This window comes from Natator depressus, chromosome 1 (assembly GCF_965152275.1).
Source record: "Natator depressus isolate rNatDep1 chromosome 1, rNatDep2.hap1, whole genome shotgun sequence".
NCBI classification, from domain to species: domain Eukaryota; kingdom Metazoa; phylum Chordata; order Testudines; family Cheloniidae; genus Natator; species Natator depressus.
The window spans coordinates 301,556,948-301,578,642 of record NC_134234.1 but is presented as its reverse complement, the minus strand read 5'-3'; the positions used below and the strand labels follow the sequence as shown (position 1 = coordinate 301,578,642).

At 41.6% G+C, this 21,695-nt stretch overlaps 1 protein-coding gene across 1 annotated transcript in view; it reads right to left on the bottom strand.

Moving 5' to 3' along the window:
- Positions 1-15,977: 15,977 nt before the first annotated feature.
- Positions 15,978-21,695, bottom strand: part of CAPZA2 (capping actin protein of muscle Z-line subunit alpha 2) — a 45,112-nt gene continuing 39,394 nt past the window's right edge. Inside the window, exons 8-10 of the mRNA XM_074942296.1 lie at positions 20,258-20,329; positions 17,776-17,838; positions 15,978-16,306 (exon numbers count right to left, since the gene is read on the bottom strand). Of these exons, the coding sequence (XP_074798397.1) occupies positions 16,166-16,306; positions 17,776-17,838; positions 20,258-20,329 (276 nt within the window). The 3' untranslated portion in view covers positions 15,978-16,165. The remainder of the gene's footprint in view (positions 16,307-17,775; positions 17,839-20,257; positions 20,330-21,695) is intronic.

Sequence of the window (21,695 nt, the reverse complement as noted above, 5' to 3'; positions counted from 1 at the left end):
TTTTGTTTCTCCTGAAATTGTTGATGATCTTTATAATGACTAAAACAGGGCAGGAATTTAAAGTTTCCTTGTCCAATTTAGGTGTTAGTGATGGCAGCAGCTCTTTCAGCAGAAATACTGAGCCTAGAACTCAGGTCCTGGTATGTAAGAAAAAAGTTATTGTCAAATGTTATTTTAAAATAAATGTGTAGTATAAGTCTACCCATGTATTCTGTTAATGATTCAGGATGTTAAACAATGTCTTAAATTATTTTACAGACATTTCAGTAAACCTTGAAGTCTCTGCTCCCTGACTGGCTCAGGGGCCAATAGCTTTTTCTGGGCCTCTAATTTATAGCCTCTTCAGAATGTCACATTTTTTAAAATGAGACACTGAAGAAATTCTTGGCCAGAACAGGGAGATTGCCAGATACGTCTGAGGGGGGTGTTCAGAATGTCTGAAAACAACATATACATTGGCTTCATGTGCTTCATGTGTCAGTGAACATCAGGAATTGTCTTCCTGCGTCAATAAATCTTGATTGTCATCTTTACATTTATATCTGATTATTGATCATGTCCACGGCAAGAGTTACATGGCCCATTAACTGTAGTACTAGGGTTAGAATTACTGAAAAAGAAATGGTCTCCTAATCTTTCACCTACCCATAGCAATTAGCTTGATAAATAAGGTTAGTTAATATTTATAGCACTTTAGATGCAACATGGCACTATACAAATATGTAAGAGATGTCTGCTCCCAATGACCTTTTAATCTAATGTAGATACAAATCAAACAATTAAGGATCAGTGGGTGAGTGGGAGCAGACAGTCTGACAGCAAAAGCTGTGATGGTTTGTTAAAATCATCCTAAGTGGAGTTCAAGCTGTGACATTGCACTCCATATGTTTTATGGAAATATGCTAATGAGTGTGAATATAATGTAACTGGAATATGTTTCATGCAAAAGGTCTCTTGTGAGGTATCATTAAAAAGCTTATAATCTACTGAGTGTGTTCATCCTATTTGTATGTATGTATCATCTTGTACCTAAAGCTAGAAATATGAAGTATTTTTCTAAAGTCCTATTGTAACTATGCAAAGTGTGGGCCATTAATAATGGCTTGGAATCTTGATGGCTCCCATTAACCAGGACAATTGGTTGTAAATGGCTCTGTTTACTCGCAAACCTTCCTGGGTACGCCAACCCTGAAAGAATGGAGAATGAGGTCTTACAGTGACGTGATCATGTCACCTGGTACTGGAATCCATCTTAAACCTGGTGCTTTTCCATTTAGAAGGGTGGGAGGAAATCCAGAGAAAGACAAAAGATTCCCACCTTGGGCCAAAGCTATAAAAGGGGGTGGAACAGAACAAAGGTGGCAGTCATGAGAAATCCCCTAGCTACCACCTGAGCTGGAACAAGGACTGTACCAGAGGAAAGGATTGGGCCCAGACTTGGGGTATGTCTACACTACGAAATTAGGTCAAATTTATAGAAGTCGGTTTTGTAGAAAGCGGTTTTATACAGTTGATTGTGTGTGTCTCCACACAAGTGCTCTAAGTGCATGTAGTCGGCAGAGTGTGTCCACAGTACCGAGGCAACCGTCAACTTCCAGAGCGTTGCACTGTGGGTGGCTATCCCACAGTTCCCTCAGTCTCCGCCGCCCATCTGAATTCTGGGTAGAAATCCCAGTGCCTGATGGGGCTAAAACATTGTCGCGGGTGGTTCTTGGTACATATCGTCAGGCCCCCGTTCCCTCCCTCCCTCCCTCCCTCCGTGAAAGCAAGGGCAGATAATTGTTTTGCACCTTTTTTCTAAAGTTACCTGTGCAGACACCATACCACGGCAAGCATGGAGCCCACTCAGCTAACCATCACCATATGTCTCCTGGGTGCTGGCAGACGCGGTACTGCATTGCTACACAGCAGCAGTTAATAGCCTTTTGGCAGCAGACAGTGCAGTATGACTGGTAGCCATCATCGACGTAGTCCTGGGTGCTCTTTTAACCGGGCGCCTGGGCAAACATGGGAGTGACTCAGCCAGGTCATTTCCCTTGTTTCGTCTCATGGCGATTCAGTCCTACCGACAGTGCGCTGTCTTTTAACCTCCAGCCAGCAGAAGATGATGGCTAGTCATCATACTGCACCGTCTTCTGCCGAGCACTCAGGAGATGATGATGGCTAGCAGTCGTACTGCACAGTCTGCTGCCAGCAAGATGTATAAAGATAGATGAAGTGGCTCAAAACAAGAAATAGACCAGATTTGTTTTGTATTCATTTTCTTCTCCCTCCCTCCTTCCTCTGTGAAATCAACGGCCTGCTAAACCCAGTTTTGAGTTCTATCCTTGAGGGGGCCATTCAGTTTCTCGCAAAGCCACCCCCTTTGTTGATTCTAATTCCCTGTAAGCCAACCCTGTAAGCTATGTCGTCAGTCGCCCCTCCCTCCGTCAGGGCAACAACAGACAATCATTCCGCGCCTTTTTTCTGTGAAGACGCCAAAGCACGGCAAGCATGGAGCCCGCTCAGATCACTTTGGCAATTAGGAGCACATTAAACACCACGCACATTATCCAGCAATATATGCGGCACCAGAACCTGGCAAAGCGATACCAGGCGAGTAGGTGACGTCAGCACGGTGACATAAGTGATGAGGACATGGACACAGACTTCTCTGAAAGCATGGGCCCTGGCAATGTGGGCATCATGGTGCCAATGGGGCAGGTTCATGTGGTGGAACACTGATTCTGGGCTCGGGAAACAAGCACAGACTGGTGGGACCGCAGGTTGCAGGTGTTGCAGGTCTGGGACGATTCCCAGTGTTTGCGAAACTTTCGCATGCGTAAGGGCACTTTCATGGAACTTTGTGACTTGCTTTCCCCCGCCCTGAGGTGCAAGAATACCAAGATGAGAACAGCCCTGACAGTTGAGAAGCGAGTGGCAATAGCCCTGTGGAAGCTTGCAATGCCAGACAGCTACCGGTCAGTTGGGAATCAATTTGGAGTGGGCAAATCTACTGTGGGGGCTGCTGTGATGCAAGTAGCCCATGCAATCAAAGATCTGCTGATATCAAGGGTAGTGACCCTGGGAAATGTGCAGGTCATAGTGGATGGCTTTGCTGCAATGGGATTCCCTAACTGTGATGGGGCCATAGACGGAACCCATATCCCTATCTTGGCACCGGAGAACCAAGCCGGCGAGTACATAAACAGCAAGTGGTACTTTTCAATAGTGCTGCATGCACTGGTGGATCACAAGGGACGTTTCACCAACATCAACATGGGATGGCTGGGAAAGGTACATGACGCTCGCATCTTCAGGAACTCTGGTCTGTTTCAAAAGCTGCAGGAAGGGACTTTATTCCCAGACCAGAAAATAACCGTTGGGGATGTTGAAATGCCTATAGTTCTCCTTGGGGACCCAGCCTACCCCTTAATGCCATGGCTCATGAAGACGTACACAGGCAGCCTGGACAGTAGTCAGGAGCTGTTCAACTACAGGCTGAGCAAGTGCAGAATGGTGGTAGAATGTGCATTTGGACGTTTAAAAGCGCGCTGGCGCAGTTTACTGACTCGGTTAGACCTCAGCGAAACCAATATTCCCACTGTTATTACTGCTTGCTGTGCGCTCCACAATATCTGTGAGAGTAAGGGGGAGACGTTTATGGCTGGGTGGGAGGTTGAGGCAAATTGCCTGGCTGCTGGTTTCACACAGCCAGACACCAGGGCGGTTAGAAGAGCACAGGAGGGTGCGGTGCGCATCAGAGAAGCTTTGAAAACCAGTTTCATGACTGTGCAGGCTACGGTGTGAAAGTTCTGTTTGTTTCTCCTTGATGAAACCCATCGCCCCTTGGTTCACTCTACTTCCCTGTAAGCTAACCACACTCCCCTCCTCCCTTCGATCACCGCTTGCAGAGGCAATAAAGTCATTGTTGCTTCACATTCATGCATTCTTTATTTATTCATCACACAAATAGGGGGATAACTACCAAGGTAGCCCAGGAGGGGTGGTGGAGGAGAGAAGCACCAGGAGGGGTGGTGGAGGAGGGAAGGACAAGGCCACACAGCACTTTAAAAAGTTATTGAATGCCAGCCTTCTGTTGCTTGGGCAATCCTCTGGGGTGGAGTGGGCAGGTGGCCGGAGCCCCCCCCCACCGCGTTCTTGGGCATCTGGGTGAGGAGGCTATGGAACTTGGGGAGGAGGGCAGTTGGTTACACAAGGGCTGTAGCGGCGGTCTGTGCTCCTGCTGCCTTTCCTGCAGCTCAACCATATGCTGGAGCATATTGGTTTGATCCTCCAGCAGCCTCAGCATTGAATCCTGCCTCCTCTCATCACGCTGCCACCACCTTTCAGCTTCAGCCCTCTCTTCAGCCCGCCACTTACTCTCTTCAGCCCACCACCTCTCCGTCTGGTCATATTGTGCTTTCCTGCACTCTGACATTGTCTGCCTCCACACATTCGTCTGTGCTATGTCAGTATGGGAGGACAGCATGAGCTCAGAGAACATTTCATCACAAGTGCGTTTTTTTTGCCTTCTAATCTTCGCTAGCCTCTGGGAAGGAGAAGATCCTGTGATCATTGAAACACATGCAGCTGGTGGAGAAAAAGAGGCAGTAGTATTTAAAAAGAACACATTTTCTAGAACAATGGCTACACTCTTTCATGGTAAACCTTGCTGTTAGCATTACATACACAGCACATGTGCTTTCGTTCCAAGGTCGCATTTTGCCTCCCCCCACCATGTGGCTAGCCCCCCCCCCCCCCCATGGCTAACAGCGGGGAACATTTCTGTTCAGCCACAGGCAAACAGCCCAGCAGGAACGGGCACCTCTGAATGTCCCCTTAAGAAAAGCTCCCTATTTCAACCAGGTGACCATGAATGATATCACTCTCCTGAGGATAACACAGAGAGATAAAGAACAGATGTTGTTTGAATGCCAGCAAACATACACTGCAATGCTTTGTTCTACAATGATTCCCGAGTACGTGCTACTGGCCTGGTGTGGTAAAGTGTCCTACCATGGTGGGTGGAATAAGGCTGCCCTCCCCAGAAACCTTTTGCAAAGGTTTTGGGAGTACATCCAGGAGAGCCGCAAATGCCAGGGCAAATTAATCATTAAACATGCTTGCTTTTAAACCATATATAGTATTTTAAAAGGTACACTCACCAGAGGTCCCTTCTCCACCTGGCGGGTCCGGGAGGCAGCCTTGGGTGGGTTCGGGGAGGACTGGCTCTAGGTCCAGGGTGAGAAACAGTTCCTGGCAGTCGGGAAAACTGGTTTCTCCGCTTGCTTGCTGTGAGCTATCTTCCTCATCCTCAAAACCTGCTTCTGTGTTGCCTCCATCTCCATTGAAGAAGTGAAACAACATGGCTGGGGTAGTGGTGGCTGAACCCCCTAAAATGGCATGCAGCTCATCATAGAAGCAGCATGTTTGGGGCTCTGACCCGGAACGACCATTTGCCTCTCTGGTTTTCTGGTAGGCTTGCCTCAGCTCCTTAAGTTTCATGCAGCATTGCTTTGGGTCCCTGTTATGGCCTCTGTCCTTCATGCCCTGGGAGATTTTGACAAATGTTTTGGCATTTTGAAAACCGGAACGGAGTTCTGATAGCACGGATTCCTCTCCCCATACAGCGATCAGATCCCATACCTCCTGTTCGGTCCATGCTGGAGCTCTTTTGCGATTCTGGGACTCCATCATGGTCACCTCTGCTGATGAGCTCTGCATGGTCACCTCTGCTGATGAGCTCTGGCCAGCGTGGCAAGCTGCAGGTGACCATGCAAACAGGAAATTGAAATTCAAAAGTTTACGGTCCTTTTCCTGTCTACCTGGCCAGTGCATCTGAGTTGAGAGTGCTGTCCAGAGCGGTCACAATAGAGCACTCTGGGATAGCTCCCAGAGGCCAATACCATCTAATTGCATCCACAGTACCCCAAATTTGACCCGGCAAAGCCAATTTAAGCGCTAATCCACTTGTCAGAGGTGGATTAAGGAAATCAATTTTAAGAGCCCTTTAAGTCGAAAAAAAGGGCTTCATCATGTGGACGGGTGCAGGTTTACATCGATTTAACGCTGCTAAATTCGACCTCAACTCCTAGTGCAGACCAGGGCTAGAAAGGAGTCTAGTCTGTGAAAGCAGCTTATTGGAAGATCTCTGAGGGTGAGATTTACCTGTATTCAGTTTCTTAAATCTATTAGGCTTAGACTTGCATGTTTTGTTTTATTTTGCTTGGTAACTTACTTTGCTGTGTTTGTTATTATTTGGAACCACTTAAATCCTACTTTTTATTCTTAATAAAATCACTTATTATTGAACGCAGAGTAAGTGATTAATACGTAAGGGAGCAAACAGCTGTGCGTATCTCTCTATAAGTGTTATAGAGGATGGACAGTTTATGAGTTTACCCTGTATAAGCTTTGTACAGAGTAAAACCGATTTATTTGGGGTTTGGATCCCATTGGGAGCTGGGTGTCTGGGTGCTGGAGACAGGAGTACCTGCTGAGTGGTTTTTCAGTTAAAGCCTGCAGCTTTGGGGATGTAGTTCAGTCACGGGCTCTGTGTTGTAGCAGGCTTGCGTATCTGGCTCAAAAAGACAGGGTTCTGAAGTCCCAAGCTGACAGGGAAAACAGGCTCAGAGGTAGTTTCAGCACATCAGGTGACAGTCCAAAGGGCGGGGGGTCTCTGTGACCAAACCCGTCACACAAGCATTTGAGGAAAGTTAGTGGAGTAACGAAATAAGCAGTTTTTAGCTCAGATCAATCAAACGTCCGATATCAAAGACACAAAAGTCTGTGTTTGGAGTAGAACATGTGCGTCTTGACCATTACCCAGGGAATTTAAAATACGCTGATATAGACTGAAGATAAAACAAGGTAAGTTGAACAAGTGTTTAAATGTACAGATTAGGGCGGTCGATTAATTGCAGTTAACTCGCGATTAACTCAAAAAAATTAATCGCAATTACAAAAATTAATCTCAATTAATTGCAGTTTTACTGTTAAACAATAGAATACCAATTTAAATGTATTACATATTTTGGATGTTTTTCTACATTTTCATATATATTGTATTCTGTGTTGTAATTGAAGTCAAAGCGTATAATTATTCTTGAATATAATTATTTGCACTGTAAAAGATAAACAAAAGAAAGTATTTTTCAATTACCCTCATACAAGTACTGTAGTGCAATTTCTGTGTGGTGAAAGTGCAATTTACAAATGTAAATTTTTTTGTTACAAAACTGCACTCAAAAACAAAACAGTGTAAAACTTCAGAGCCTACAAGTGCACTCAGTTCTACTTCTTGTTCAGCCAATCGCTAAGACAAACATATTTGTTTACATTTACAGGAGATAATGCTGCCCTCTTCTTATTTACAAAGTCACCAGAAAGTGAGAACAGGCACTTCTGTAGCTGGCATTGCAAGGTATTTATGTGCCAGATATGTAGGGTGACCAGACAGCAAGTGTGAAAAATCAGGACAGGGGTGGGCGGTAATAGGAGCCTATATAAGAAAAAGACCCAAAAATCAGAACTGTCCCTATAAAATCAGGACATCTGGTCACTGTAAAGATATGCTAAACATTTGTATGCCCCTTCATGCTTCAGCCACCATTCCAGAGGACATGCTTCCATGTTGATGATGCGTGTTAAATAAAATGTATTAAATTTGTGACTGAAATTTTTTTTTTCTTAAATCAGAAAAAAGCATTGCACTTGTTTTGCTTTTTTTAAAAAAAAAAAACAAAACAAAAACAAACCAACCACTTTTCAGGCTTAAAATATACACATAATATTTTCATCCTTTTTTGTTTGTTTAGAACCAAGTGGGAATTTCACCTGGGGCACTCACATTTCTCAGGTCACCTGTAGGTTGTCTGCCAACCAATGAACCCCCCAATATTACTTACTAAAGCACACTGAAGTTTTCTTGAAAGCCCCCCACCAAAATATTAGCCAGCAGCATTTACATATTTCTTGTCAATCATGTTGAGCCATGTATTCTGTGGAGTATTTTATGATAAACCCTGTTCCCACCATAAAACCCAGGAGCTGTATGGAGCCAATGAGGATGTGCGTGCTTAGGACTGAAAGAAATAACGAAAGCAAGGTTGGCCTTTGGTCAAAAAGAGCTCTTGGAAAGTCAGAATTTGGCATCTCCACACACATTCTGCAGCCTCATTTGCCTTTGGGGATGCACCGGAGAAAGGAGGCAGAGACAGATGGCTGAAAGACTGGAGAGGAACCAGAAGCGTTTTCTCCCCCCCCATTTTAGGTTGAGGGGAACAACAAACAGTCTGTCTCTCAAACCCTTGCCTTTGAGAGAAGCCAAAGTTTACTTTACTGAAAGAAATTTGGAGGATGGGGAAGGTAGAAGGGACACTGACTTTTCTGGGCATTAAATATTTCATCTTTTTGTGAGGAATATGTTCAGTGTGGTTATTCAGTTAGTGAAGCCTTGCTAGTTTTTTTAGTACACCTGTAGTGAAGCATGTCTCCCATTGACTTTTCTTTCCAAAATTTGTGCAATTAACACGTACAGCGCTTACCTTAACTTTCCATCTGTCCTGTCAACACACACTGGGAGATAACAAAATGTCCTAAAGCACTCCCTCCTCCCCACACCTGAGAGATAGGCACCTAATTCCAGGCTGCAGGGAGGAACTCTCTCTGTCAGGGTTCCGCTAACAGGAATCCTGGAATCAGGCAGCTTAGGCACCTTAGGTGTTTCTTGAGGGAAATGGCCAGAGGAGGTGGTGGTGCCCATCTCAACTTTCAGCACACTTGTCTGAGATGTGGGATACCCAGCTCCAATTCCCCCCCCCCATCAGAGGGAGAAAGGATTTGAACAGGGGGTCTGTTGCCCTGCAGGCGGGTGCTCTAACCATTGAGTTGATGTAGGGCTCCCTCAGGGCATGTCTACACTACAAAATTGAGTCAACCTGAGTTCAGAAGCTGTATGCTGATGTCAGTAATTAAATCGCTTTTGCGTAGCCACACTATGCTCCTTGCGTTGATGGTGCTCATCACCAGGAGCATTTGTACCGACTCTACTGTCAGTGCAGGGCATTGTGGGATGGATTTTGAAAGCCAGTAACAGTCGATGTAAGTCTATACTGACACTGCATCGACCTAACTGCACCAAGCTAGTTAGTGCTGACTCTACACCTCTCATGGAGGTGGAGTTAAGTCGGTGTAGTGGGGCAGTTACATCAGCAGGAGCAAATTTTTAGTGTAGACACTTAGGTCATCAGCTGCCTTGAGTCTACCTAACTCTGTAGTGTAGACCAAATATATGAAAAGTCCTGTTTCCCTGAACACAGTAGGAATCAAACAGCAGTTTCCTTGCTTAATATTCCATGCCTTTTTTTCCAGCCAGCGTTCTATCCAAAAAGCTGTTTCTCAGCTCTCTCTCAAGGTCACATTACAAGTGCTTCTCTGGCTGTTCTTGGCTTCCTGTTGCCTTCTCAGTACTTCTATGGTGTTACAGGCTGGGTCTGCTCCCAGCCACACAGCTGCCTCCTCTTCAGCCCTCTCAACCGCAACAGAAGAGAGGTCAGTAAGAGAGACACTAACAGCCAAGTTCTTTTGCTGTTCATTTGTCCTTAACCCACACAGAGCCTCAAATTTGACAGGCTGACCGTCAGCGTATTCCACTCCACATTTCCTCCCTTCAATTCTTTACTTTACAGATAAGTTGCCACAGAGTATGGAGTGATGGAGATAATCCAGTTCAAAACACAGCCCACCTCCACTCTCTTCTGCTTCTCAGCCCCTCCCCCCTGCACCCATCTCTTCTCCAGGGATAGCTCTCCTGCATTACTGCCCAAGGTAGAGATGAATTCTTTATGAATAGGAGCCACTGAAGTACCAAACCAGTATAGAGGGAAATGTTTCTAAACACATTTCGTTCCTCCTGTACTGCTCAAATAGTAGTAGTGAAGTACTTTCAGCTTATTTTAGCTGAAGTTTAGCTTTTCCTGCTTCTGAAAATCAGAAATAAAACCTTTAAATGACAAAGAGCTGGGGGGGGGGGGGCAAAACGGGAAAGTTTGTATGACCAACCTGATTCACTGCTCTTATGACATTTTCAAGCAGCTTTATAAAAGGATGGCTGTTATGTTAGATGCTTGCTTGCCTCCACTAAGCCCAGGACAGTGGAGGCCTGATTACGCTCTCACTAATTTAGGCTAGAGCTACAGCTTAGGTCAATATAACTTATGTGGCTATGGGGTGTGAATAAGCCACCCCCATGAGTGACATAAGGTACACCAACCTAAGCATCAGCGGGAGAGCTTCTCCCATAGTCATAGCTACCGCCACTCATTGGGTTGGATTAATTAAATGAACAGGAGAGCTCCCTCCCGTAGGCTTAGGGCATCTGCACAGCAGTGCAGCTGTAAGCTCTCTAGTGTAGCCATAGCTTAAGTCAACAGCACACCCATTGGACTGGAATGGTTGCATTTTACTAGTTACCATACAAAAATGCTAATGACATCATACTTGATATTTTTTCTTCTAGGTTGGATTACGGGTTTATCCTTTTCTTTAAAATGTCATACATCAAGTTACAACTTTAATAGTACTCAGTTCTGTATTTAAGGCTATTAGTCTGCCATTATGGTACTAAGTAGATAGTTTAGGTTGCTGGTTCAACAAAACATCCCTCCCCATATTACACTTCAGTTTTTACCCCTAAAGATCAGGTAAAAAGCACAAGCAAACTGTAGGTTATGGCTTATTTCTTGCTAGTTGATCATCTCACAATGGTGGTTTACTTCACTTGGGACATAATTCTCATTTTGCTTCAACAGTCATTTTAGTCTCTATCTGTTAAAACAATCTTCAATATGTGATAACATTACTAAAATTAAAAAGTAATATTTATACATTTCAGTATTGGAGACTACATATTTCAAAACAAAAGGCATTCTTAGCAATTCTTACTGAGCAGAAACTTAAAGAATTACAACAGTAACGAGCTCTAACAATAGTCCATACGCTCACCAACAGAAATGCTTATTTTTTAGTAGTAAAATACAAATCAACTGAACACCATGATTATGAGTTGTCATACTTTGCATTCAGATTTTTTTTAGTATGAACATTGCTTCTGTCAACAGCTTTACAAGCTACAGAATTATTTGATTTCTTTTCACTGAGTGATTTCAAAACTAGAACTGTTCAGATTATAAATCTTGCATGCGCCTCTGGACCCAAGCATTTGGGGGGGAAAAAACCCCCCACAAGAACGGACTTGCAGCTGCATAGTTTCAACTTAGCAAGGAAAGACAAGTGGGAGAAGACCCATTAATATATTTTAAATTGTGTTACTTTATCTGACTAAACTAAGTTATAGATACAAATTCATAGCCAAGAATGCAATTATCACATTTTTTTTCAGTCTCCCCAGCCTCACTTAAGCTTCTCTGAAGTGCAGGTTCTCCTTTGTCCCATAACACTTGGATCTGATCATACTCTGCCCGTCCCACTAATCATCATCTGTGTAACACTGTTCCCCACCACCAAAACCCAGAAGCCTCTCCACATGTGGGGTATCCACATTGGCGGCAGTAGCAGTAATCAAGAGCCACCACACTGCTAGGGAATTAGAGTACATCTGTTATGTTTCATTTTAGGTGCTTTTCTGAGGTGGAGAAGAAAACTACTTCTTTCCCTGCACCTCACACAGAACAATGAGGAGAAATCTGAGTGGGAATGGACAGTTAGTCTCTATTTGTAACTCCTGCACCTAATTACTACCTATTTTCAATGAGGTTAGGGTTTTTTTTTTTTTTTTTTTTTTAAAATTGTATAGCCTTGACACTTGCATTCCAAGGAAAAACTGCAAACTTTTTGAACAAATAATCCAAATCTAGTCTATGATTGTAGGCAGACTGGCTTTATGGTACTCAGAATAGTTTCAGGTTTCAGAGTACCAGCCGTGTTAGTCTGTATTCGCAAAAAGAAAAGGAGTACTTTTGGCACCTTAGAGACTAACATTTATTTGAGCATAAGCTTTCGTGAGCTACAGCTCACTTCATCGGATGCAGTTTCACTCTTTCCTACTAAGGTGGCATAGCCTTTCCCTGATACAGATAAGTTTTTATTTCTGAAGTATGAGGCTAGTACTGCCACATTCATCACACTTGGCATAGACACAAGGAACAAAGTTAAGCCTCTACTTATAAGCATCTACTTATTGCCAGCTACATGCATGACATGCTCATTTCACACACTGACTGGCACAGGGATATGGGATCATCAATATGAAGGTTGGTTGTTGGCACACTACAGTGTACAATTTACGATGATACATAGATTATTCCATCATGTATGCTCATCAGTTTTAAGCAGGACATACAAAAATGAGCTGTTGTGAACTGGCCAGAGGTCTAGTGTAGCTGAACACAAACTAATGCATATAAAGGTAAACGTGACTGAAGGAGGGACTGTCCTACTGTAGATTGTACAGAAATATTACTGAGCCCTTAATGGAAGTGAAAAATAAATGTACAACCAGCAGATGACAATGTCAGAGCTGCAAAAGCTGCACTAAGTGGCATGTAACCAAGGAAAAAGCATGAACATTGGGTTTTTTTACAAGTCACTATCAACTGTAAGTGTTTCTAATATATTCACATAGCCCTGTACAAAACAAGTTTGATTCTTTATATTCCAAAAGTAGAAGTCCTGTGAGAAAAAGAACAATACACATTAAGTCTATTACCACACTCCCGCAAGGCTACTTCATGTTGTTCTGATGAATATTCAAAAGCCTGTGAGATAGCCAAGTATTATCTCCATTTTACAGACAGAGAAAGATACAGAGGTGAAGTGCCATTCAAAGCCATCCTGCAGGTACGTGGCAGTATCTGAAGAGAATTTAGTAATTCTGAACCTGTCCCATTTGAGAAAAGCAACTAAAATATCTGCTACAGTTAGTGACATCATAGACCCCATTGATGGCATATTAGGTACAATGTGTAACTGAAGAAGTGAATCAACATACAATGTTATTACACATGGTTGCAAATTACAAAGTAAAAATTAGCATGTTGGAGGAATAGACAGTCTGAAATTCACACAGCAAGACTGCATTGCTAATGCTCTGCCTACTCACGATTTCTCCAATATGTCTGATCCTGACGAGACACATCAGAGGGCAAGGTGTTAGTGAGCTGTGGTTATTCACTCCTTGGTGGTTCTTTCCAAACTAAAAGGACAATTTTTATGGGTGTCTGTGTACTAGGAACTGAAATCAAAAGCTGATTTTAGATAGGTCACTACTAAGTCATGGCTCCTTGCCCTAGACCAGTGGTTTTCAAACTTTTTTTCTGGTGACCTAGTTGAAGTAAATTGTTGATGCCCGAGACCCAACAGAGCTGGGGATGAGGGGGTTGCGGTGTGGGAGGGGCTTAGGGTTGGGGCAGAGGGTTGAAGCATGGGGGTGAGGGCTGTGGAGTAGGGCTGGGAATGAGGGTTCAGGGTGTGGGAGCTCTGGGCTGGGGCAGGAGGTTAAGGTATAGGAGGGGGGCAGGGCTCTGGGCTAGGGCCAGGGATGAGGGGTTTAGGGTGCAGAAAGGGGCTCAGGGCTGGGGGAGGGAACTGGGGCATGGGTTGGGGTGCGGGCTTACTTTGGGTGGCTCCCGGTCAGCAGCGCAGAGGGGTGCTAAAGCAGGCTTCCTGCCTGTCCTGGCACCGCAGATCATGCTGCGCCCCGGAAGCGGCCAGCAGCAGGTCTGGCTCCTAGGTGGAGGTGCGCAAGCAGCTCTGTGCAGCTTTCACCCGTTGGCACTGCCCCCCACAAGCTCCCATTGGCCAGCAACTGGCCAATGGAGTGCGGAGCCAGTGCTCAGGCAGCACATGGAGCCCCGTGGCCCCCTCACCTAGGAGCCAGCCAGCCCTGCTGCTGGCCACTTCCAGGGCACAGCGCAGTGTCAGAACAGGAAGGGACTAGCCTGCCTTAGCCGGGCAGCACCGCTGATGGGACTTATAACGGCCCGGTCAGCAGGGCTGACCAGAGCCGCCGTGACCCAGTACTGGGTCGTGAACCACAGTTTGAAAACCACTGACCTAGACCACACAAACCAATGACCTAGAAATGAAAAAAAGACAACAACGGTCTGGAGCCTAACAATTCCCCTGAACCATCCAGTCACCTCCCCTTCTCCCCTTGGCTGGTTCTTCTAATCAGCAATTATGTAAAAAAAAAAAATGCTGTAAAATTTGTATATAGATCTTAAAAAGGGATTGCAGATTTGTTGTACAATAAATCATTGTTCAGTTGCAGCTGCTATAAGTTATTATCCTGCCAGTGTTTATTGAACAATACAACCAGTTTGCAGTATATTTTCAACATAGTATTCAGATAGTGTTCTGCCTATCAGTTAAGTTTTGAAAGAGTATGCAGCTGAGGAAAATCAGCTCTTCTACAGTCTCAATATTGTAGAGTTGCAGAGCTTGAATTCTTGAGGTTACTAACAGTTATATACCCTTCCACAGAAAGACGATTAAGGTGGCACACCTTATTTATTACTGTGATTAGTTTGCATAAGCCTACGTCCATCATCCTTCTCTTACTATACCATGAACTACAACTTAAACAGAAGTGATTGGGTCATCATGCTGTAAACAAGTGAGAATTCTGTTCAGGTTTTGATACTGTGCTCATTGTTGTATCTGAGCATCTTCCAGGAGTGCGTGCATTAATTCACACCACACTTATTGTCTACAAGAATTCCCACAATTTAAGTAAAGCTTAACAGCTATAAAAATCCAATTATTTCTCACTTAATTAGTGGTTAAAAAGTTAGATTTTCAAAATACCATTCTTGACACATCCACCTTTTTTAAAAAAAAACAAGATTCTTTTTATGCAGGTTTTTAAAAAGAAACCCTATATATTTCAAACTGCTGAAATGTTTGACTGCATACATTGTTCTTTGCAGGGTTTCTTTTTTTAACCTAAAAAAACACTTCAATCCCAAAACAACTGCAGCACACAAGGAAAGGATTCCCCTCTAGCAGATTGAGATTCGTTTTGGTCTTCACAGGCACCTAAATCTCTTCTATTCCCTATAGCAAACAGTAAGTTATTATAAACTAAGAACTTCAAGCAGTCCTTAGAAGACTAAGATTAGTAGACAGTAATATTATGAGCATGCATCTTACAAATGGGGAGATGGAGAAATGTGCTATTACAGCAAACCATATATGTACCCAGCATTTCTAATTGCAACCAGTAAGCGACCAAGTTTCAAAGTGAAAATATCAGTTTTAGGCAATGTCCATATTTTTAAAAACACCACACAACAGGATCAATCAGTAATTGATTTGCTACTCAAATAAATAGAAAATCTGCATTTTAATGTCACATTGAATTTTAGTACATTTCAATCCAAGAAAAAAAAAAAACTGAGACATGGTAATGAGTACAGGATTATATATTACAATATGCCTTGTTATATTACATTTGTGGCTGTATGATAAAAAATAACTCTGGCAGATGGAATCTGAACTCATTAAGTAACTGTCAGGAATAAAGCATTAAATGCATTTCTGAAATAAGTACTTTATTTAATTTCAAAATCTTCAAACAGCATAAGACTGTGGCCTTGTTTAAAAAAAGTTAACACTGAGCCAGCTGAATAAGTATTTTGAAAGCTTTTAAGATACTTAAAATAGACAATGCTTTCCCCAATCTTGCATCCAATGAAGGGCTGGATGATTTCTACAGCAGCATATATGGCTAAATCCATCATGAGCCTTGAACTAGAAATGTACACTTCTGAAATCTTCAAGGAATCCAGCAAATTTCAGAAGTTGCTCACTTCATATGAAAGCAAGAGAGAGTTATTGTATGCAAAAATATTTAAACCGTTCTTAATTTTAAATTGAAATCTAAAGGCATGGTCTTTTCATTATAAAAAAAGTAAAGGTACAACAGAAACTCTAGAGGAAGGTTTTCAGCTATATTGATTTTGCGACCCTCTGAGAAAAAGGAAACAAACTGAAAAAAAAAACAAAAAAAAAAGGTTCATTCGTTAAGCTTTGTGCTCTAACCAAAGTACTTACAGTGATTTTTCAATGGCAAAAGCCCATGCTGACTGGGTGACAACAGTTCCAAATACTTTTTATTTGAAAAGAAAGAACACTAAAATTATCCAGTCATGCAATGTTTTTCTTAAGCATTCTGCATCTCTTTTCCAATCTTGTAGCTAAGGATCTTGTTCCAGTCAATCTTAGTGCGGGTAACTGGCAATTGTCGACGTAAGGCCTTGAAAGTAGTGTCTGACATAGTTTGATAATTCTCACTGATAGCAGTCTGTTAAACAGAGCAAAGAGTTAGAATTATTCAAAACAAAACTACACTGGAAAAAAGAAAATAACTGAAACAGTGGCATACATATACAGATAATTCAAATAATCACAGGATAATGTGTAATCTGTTGCCTCCTGTTCTTAAGTCTTACTAAAATTATGCAGTCTAAAAAAATTAAGATCACACATTTTCAGTAAGCTGTCAAATGGGAGCCTAAACTCTGTCTTGGTTTTGAAAGTTAAATATAGGTTTTGAGAGCTAACAGCATTACCATAGACCATAACCTTTCACTTTTCCCCCCCCTATGGGGGTGATCAGTTTGCACACACACTACATTTAGGGTCAGCAGAATTAAAAAATTCAAACTGATAATATCAATGTATATTTTAAAGCATTTTTAAAAAGTTGATTTAAATTTTCAGTTGTGGGAAATTAATGACAGCAGATGTTGAGATTCAAAAAATTAAAGCTTTATAACTGTTAAACAAATTGATCACATCAAAAATATGCCAAGTAAATATCTTTAAATCAAACTCAAATTCTCAAGCAGCATTATTCTTCCTTTGCCTCGCAGTAAATTTTGATTGATGGAAATATTTGTTTGTGAAATCAATGCTTAATGATAAAAATCCAATCCTTCCAAGACTAAATACGTGTAAGCACTACAAGTAACACTTTTAGTCATATAAATTTAAAGTGTACAGTGTTATTTTGCTAAAAAGCACAAGTGGGATATAATTTCATGCCTGAAAGTGATCCCTTAGATCAAAAGTTTAATGAACATGGAACTCAAATTTCCACAAATGACTCCTAGAACAGTTATATTTTGCAAACTCTATAAACCTCATCCATTTGAAATACTTGTCTTATTCAAATAAAGTGAGGTTTTGATTTGCTTAGATGGAAATTTCCACCAAAATGTGAACTTCTTGCTCTGGTGAAATATTATCTACATATCAAGATGTGTCCATCCAGTCAGAGTATTTAACTGTGGACTTGCCTTTCATAAGAGGTTGTGCACTTCTGAAATGAAATAATGTGGATTACACTTGTGCCTAGAAACCCTAGAGAAACTCAGGGTCCCACTGTGCTATACTGACAAAAAAAATCTGCCCTCAAAAAGCTCACAGTCTAATTTAAAACAAGACGCAACAAGTAGGTGGAACAACCAGAAGGACTGGGAGCAGGAAATGCGGGTAACAGAGATAAGTTTTAGTTCTGCACTCTAGCTATCAGCACAATTAGACTGTCTTGACTCTGTTTCTTAAAGTTATAAAATGAATGGTATTATAGCAATAATCCTTAAAATTGAAATGAAATACCAAAACTGCATTCACTTACAAAAGCCAGTTTTCCTACTTCAGTAATATTACATGAGTTTTGGTACTCAGTCTAAGTGTACACAATATTAGGCGAAATTAGGCATTGTTTTACATATGAGTAATATATTTTGGATGTTTCAGAAGTCATACCTGATACTCATTTTCTGCAGCCTCTACAATTTTTATAAATTCCTTTGCTGTTTGGGCTTCGTTCTAGGAAAGAAAGGATTTGTTTTCAAATTAAGTAACTCTAAAATGTTACAACCCTAAAAAAGCTGTCAGTGAATTATACTTCTCCTGCAATTATAAGATGCTTAAAGTAGCCTCCAATAGCCAGAAAGTCTATAATAGATTAATTGGGCTTTCATAACAAGTGTTATTCAGTTCAAGCCTCAATTTGAAAAACTTTGTGCTTCCTAAAGCCCGAGTAACTCCATTTTTTCTTTGGTACTATATTTTGAATGCTTGAGTTATGCCTTGGTGCTGCATATCTCTAAATATAGTCCTTAAGTATAAACTAAGCTCATTACTGGAAAGAGGAAAAACTAGTGAATCTTAAGAAAATTTGCAGCAGTATCACTGTCTAGTTAATTGTGGGCAAGTCACTATAGAACCATTTATGGAAGCCACGGCTATTAAATACCTGTGGGCAAGAGAATATAGATCCATTTATACCCGCTAAGGATAGTACATACCAAAACAAGCAGATCTCATTGAGCCCTTCTCCAGTTATTTTTGCCAAAATTATTTGTCAAACCAACAAGACCATAGAGAGATGCATTTGAAAGTACTCGTACTATAACACATTTGATTATTCAACAGAAGAGAAAAATAAGTCTCTAAAAATATTGTAAAACAAGGGTGTTAAAATGTTTAAACTTTACCATAAAACTCAGTTTACCCAGGGCAACCTTAAGAATATGAACAATTGATCAGAGATCCAAGAAGATTTCCAGCAAGAGGCTACTGCTGAGCTGAGCTGAGAAATAAGGGATACTGGAACTTGGGGGTCTAGCTTGCACATTTTTAGGAGACTCGGAGATAAGGGTGCATCTGGAGCAGGACATCCTAATTCCAACATTTTTAGATAGACTAGCAGAGCGCCTTGGCCAAGAGTCCCATCCTAAAAGAATGGGTAATCCTCTCTCCTTGTCTTCTACCAGGGAGTCTGCAGTCAGAATTTGATCTTATGGGAAATAAATTAAGCTAACTCCTTGAGGGGTATGCCTAGAAGGTGGCAGCCTCCAGATCTACAAGAGGAGCTGCTTCCACAGAGATGGGAGGAGTTGTCTTCAGCAGCAGAGCTATAAAAATGTTCTTGGAAATTACAGAGGAGGAAGAGGGGGAGACCAGTGGAGGTGGTGCCCACTTAGGGAAAAAGAAGAGGCCTGAATCCTGCAAAGAGGCAAGGAAGAGAGACCTCATATGCTCTACTGAGTCAGGCAATCTTTCCTGGATTAACAGCTTCTTGCTCAGCTTCCAGAAAAAAAGGCCATATGTGTTGGGAGGGCTGAGAGACTGAATGAATCCCCTACTGATCTGGCATACTTATTCATATCTGTCTTTAGCAAGGGAGCTTTGAAATTATTCATTTCAGGTCTGCTGTTGCTGGTAGGAAGCTGCTGCTCAGCCACATGGTGAAGAAGAGGAGGGGGCCCGACAGCTAAGGCACTTTTCCTGCTCTCTCCAAGAGGACAGCGGGCTTTGCCTGTGTTGTCTTCTATGCCTTGTATGCCTGAAGTCTAAATATGCCTGAAGAGGAGACACTTGTTGCCCTTCTCCCTGCTAAGAGGAAGGAAGGCAGGCTGATTGAGGAAGTGCTAAGCACCAAATCTCTTGGTCCAGATTGGTCCTTCAGTATCTGACTGATATGGCAGGACAGGACCCACTGTTGGAACAGTCCCCTCAGTCTCCACTGAAGCAACTGTCAGCTGAAAAGAGCATAAGCAAGGATGTTTGGTCCCTTTACTTGACTCAGAAGTAATTTCCATGTCTACAACTTCTGAAATTTTATCATTTAGCACCACCCTTCCCCACTCTGTATGCTGCTATTGTGATTGGAAAACCTGTGAGCATTGCTTTTTTTTAAAAAATATATATTTCTTTTAATTCACAATGTTGTTTGTTAAATCCAGTTTGGCACTCGGAGCCCAGTTCTTCATCAGCATGTCATGACCATCTGAGATGCTTTCAAATTGTACTTTTTCTGTTCCCTTCTGCTAATTTAATTTCATTGACAAGTTTATTAATGGACACCCCAAGCACAAAATATGTTTATTCACTTCCTCATGCCTTCTACCAATCATGGTATTTTATTATGAAGAGCAATTATTAGTTCATTCTGCACTCAGACAGCACCAGTCCCTATAGTGAACAGGCCTTAGGATGCTAGCTACTTGCATGTACAATTTTATTCACGTATTTCTAAATGGTGAAAGTATCTTATGTCAGAATGTCTAACCAGCACTGTTGTGTAGAATACAAGAAGAAACACTTACAGTGTAGAATACAAAGGCCAGAACTCACGCTGAGCATCAAAAGTCTTAACAGTGTCATATTAAATAATACATCCAAAACCTATACCAAAAATGTGTCACTTAAACAGATGAGATCTTGTAAAAAGATAACTTACAGACACTGTTAATGAATCTTGTATGTCTTTATGGCTCACTAGCTGAACATTACCATCTTCATAATAGTGAACCTATGCAAAAAATAAAATAATAAATGTTATCAGTACGACAGATAGTGAATCAGCATGGTGGTAAAATGCCAACATTAGTCAATATGTGTAAACACTTTTCTGGGGGAAGGGAGGGAGCTATTGGTGGTGCATTTTTACTGAAATGCAGAGTTATACTTGAAGTGCTCAGCATGTATGTGCTCAGAGTAGCACTTTTAGTGTCTAGGAATTTCCTTTTGCAATTAACAGTTCATTTTATCCAAGCTACTTGCGGTAGCAGAAAGGTGTTGTTCTTTAGGAGACTTTTTGGAAGCTACTAAAGTAGCGAGGATTGACTTTGTTCAAGGAGAGTTTTGGCAAAGCTTCAGACTGCAGTGTGTTGCTGTCCTCCTTGCTCACTCAGACTTTTTGCTGCAGGCAGTGTGACATCTTGTATTAAGCAAGCCCAGGTGATCTTTCTAAAAAGAATTCCCTCCTGCACAATAATGTTAGTAACCTAACTAGGAGACAAAGCAGAATAAGTTTTGAAACTCTTGATCTCTCCCCACAACGGTTTACTGTACTCCCCCCTCTGCCCTCAATTTACAGTCCTACCAGTCTTAGTCTTAGATTCTTTAAAGGTATTAAAACTAATCTTGATAAAGTCAATGAGTTAAAAACTGGAGTGATTCGAAGACATTGAAAATGTAGGATTATAATGCTGAATACTGGTTTCTATGTGGAGGATTTAAACACCAATGGGAAATTAAAGAGGTACTTAGATGTAAGGTTATTCACAATAAATGACATGGTATTGAAGAGGAATGGATATCGTTACAATTTAAACTGGAATCTTTGGAAAATGCTAAAGATAAAAGGATTGTGGCCTTTAATGCCAGAATCAAAAGGAAATTATGATGCACATGCACTTGCAACTGAAACTGAGAGAAAGGTCTTGGAACTGAGCCTTGAGACAGAAAATTAGGATTTTTTTGTTTATTTTATTGTTTGTTATTTTATTTTATTTTTTTTAAACACTTGTGGCCCTAGAATTCACTGATAAAAAAACGGGCAACTGAACTGTAAATTGTACCTAATAAATTGTGGGATATGCCCATCCATGTTTACCTTTTTAATCACTTTCACAGAGGTACATCAATGGCACTGTATCAATATAAATGCTACTTCCAAAATGAAACAGAGGAGGAGAATTTTTTTTTTTTTTTTAAGGGTAAGAGGACATCTGTTTACCAGTTGTGGCAAAAATAACTGACACCATTCATTCACAGCTGAATTTACAGAGAATGAAATCAATTCTATTTTTTACCCCTCTAAACAGATGAAAAAGGTGCCATTCATTATCAGAAAATGAGAATTTGATACAGTTGAAGAAACATTTATTGAAAAA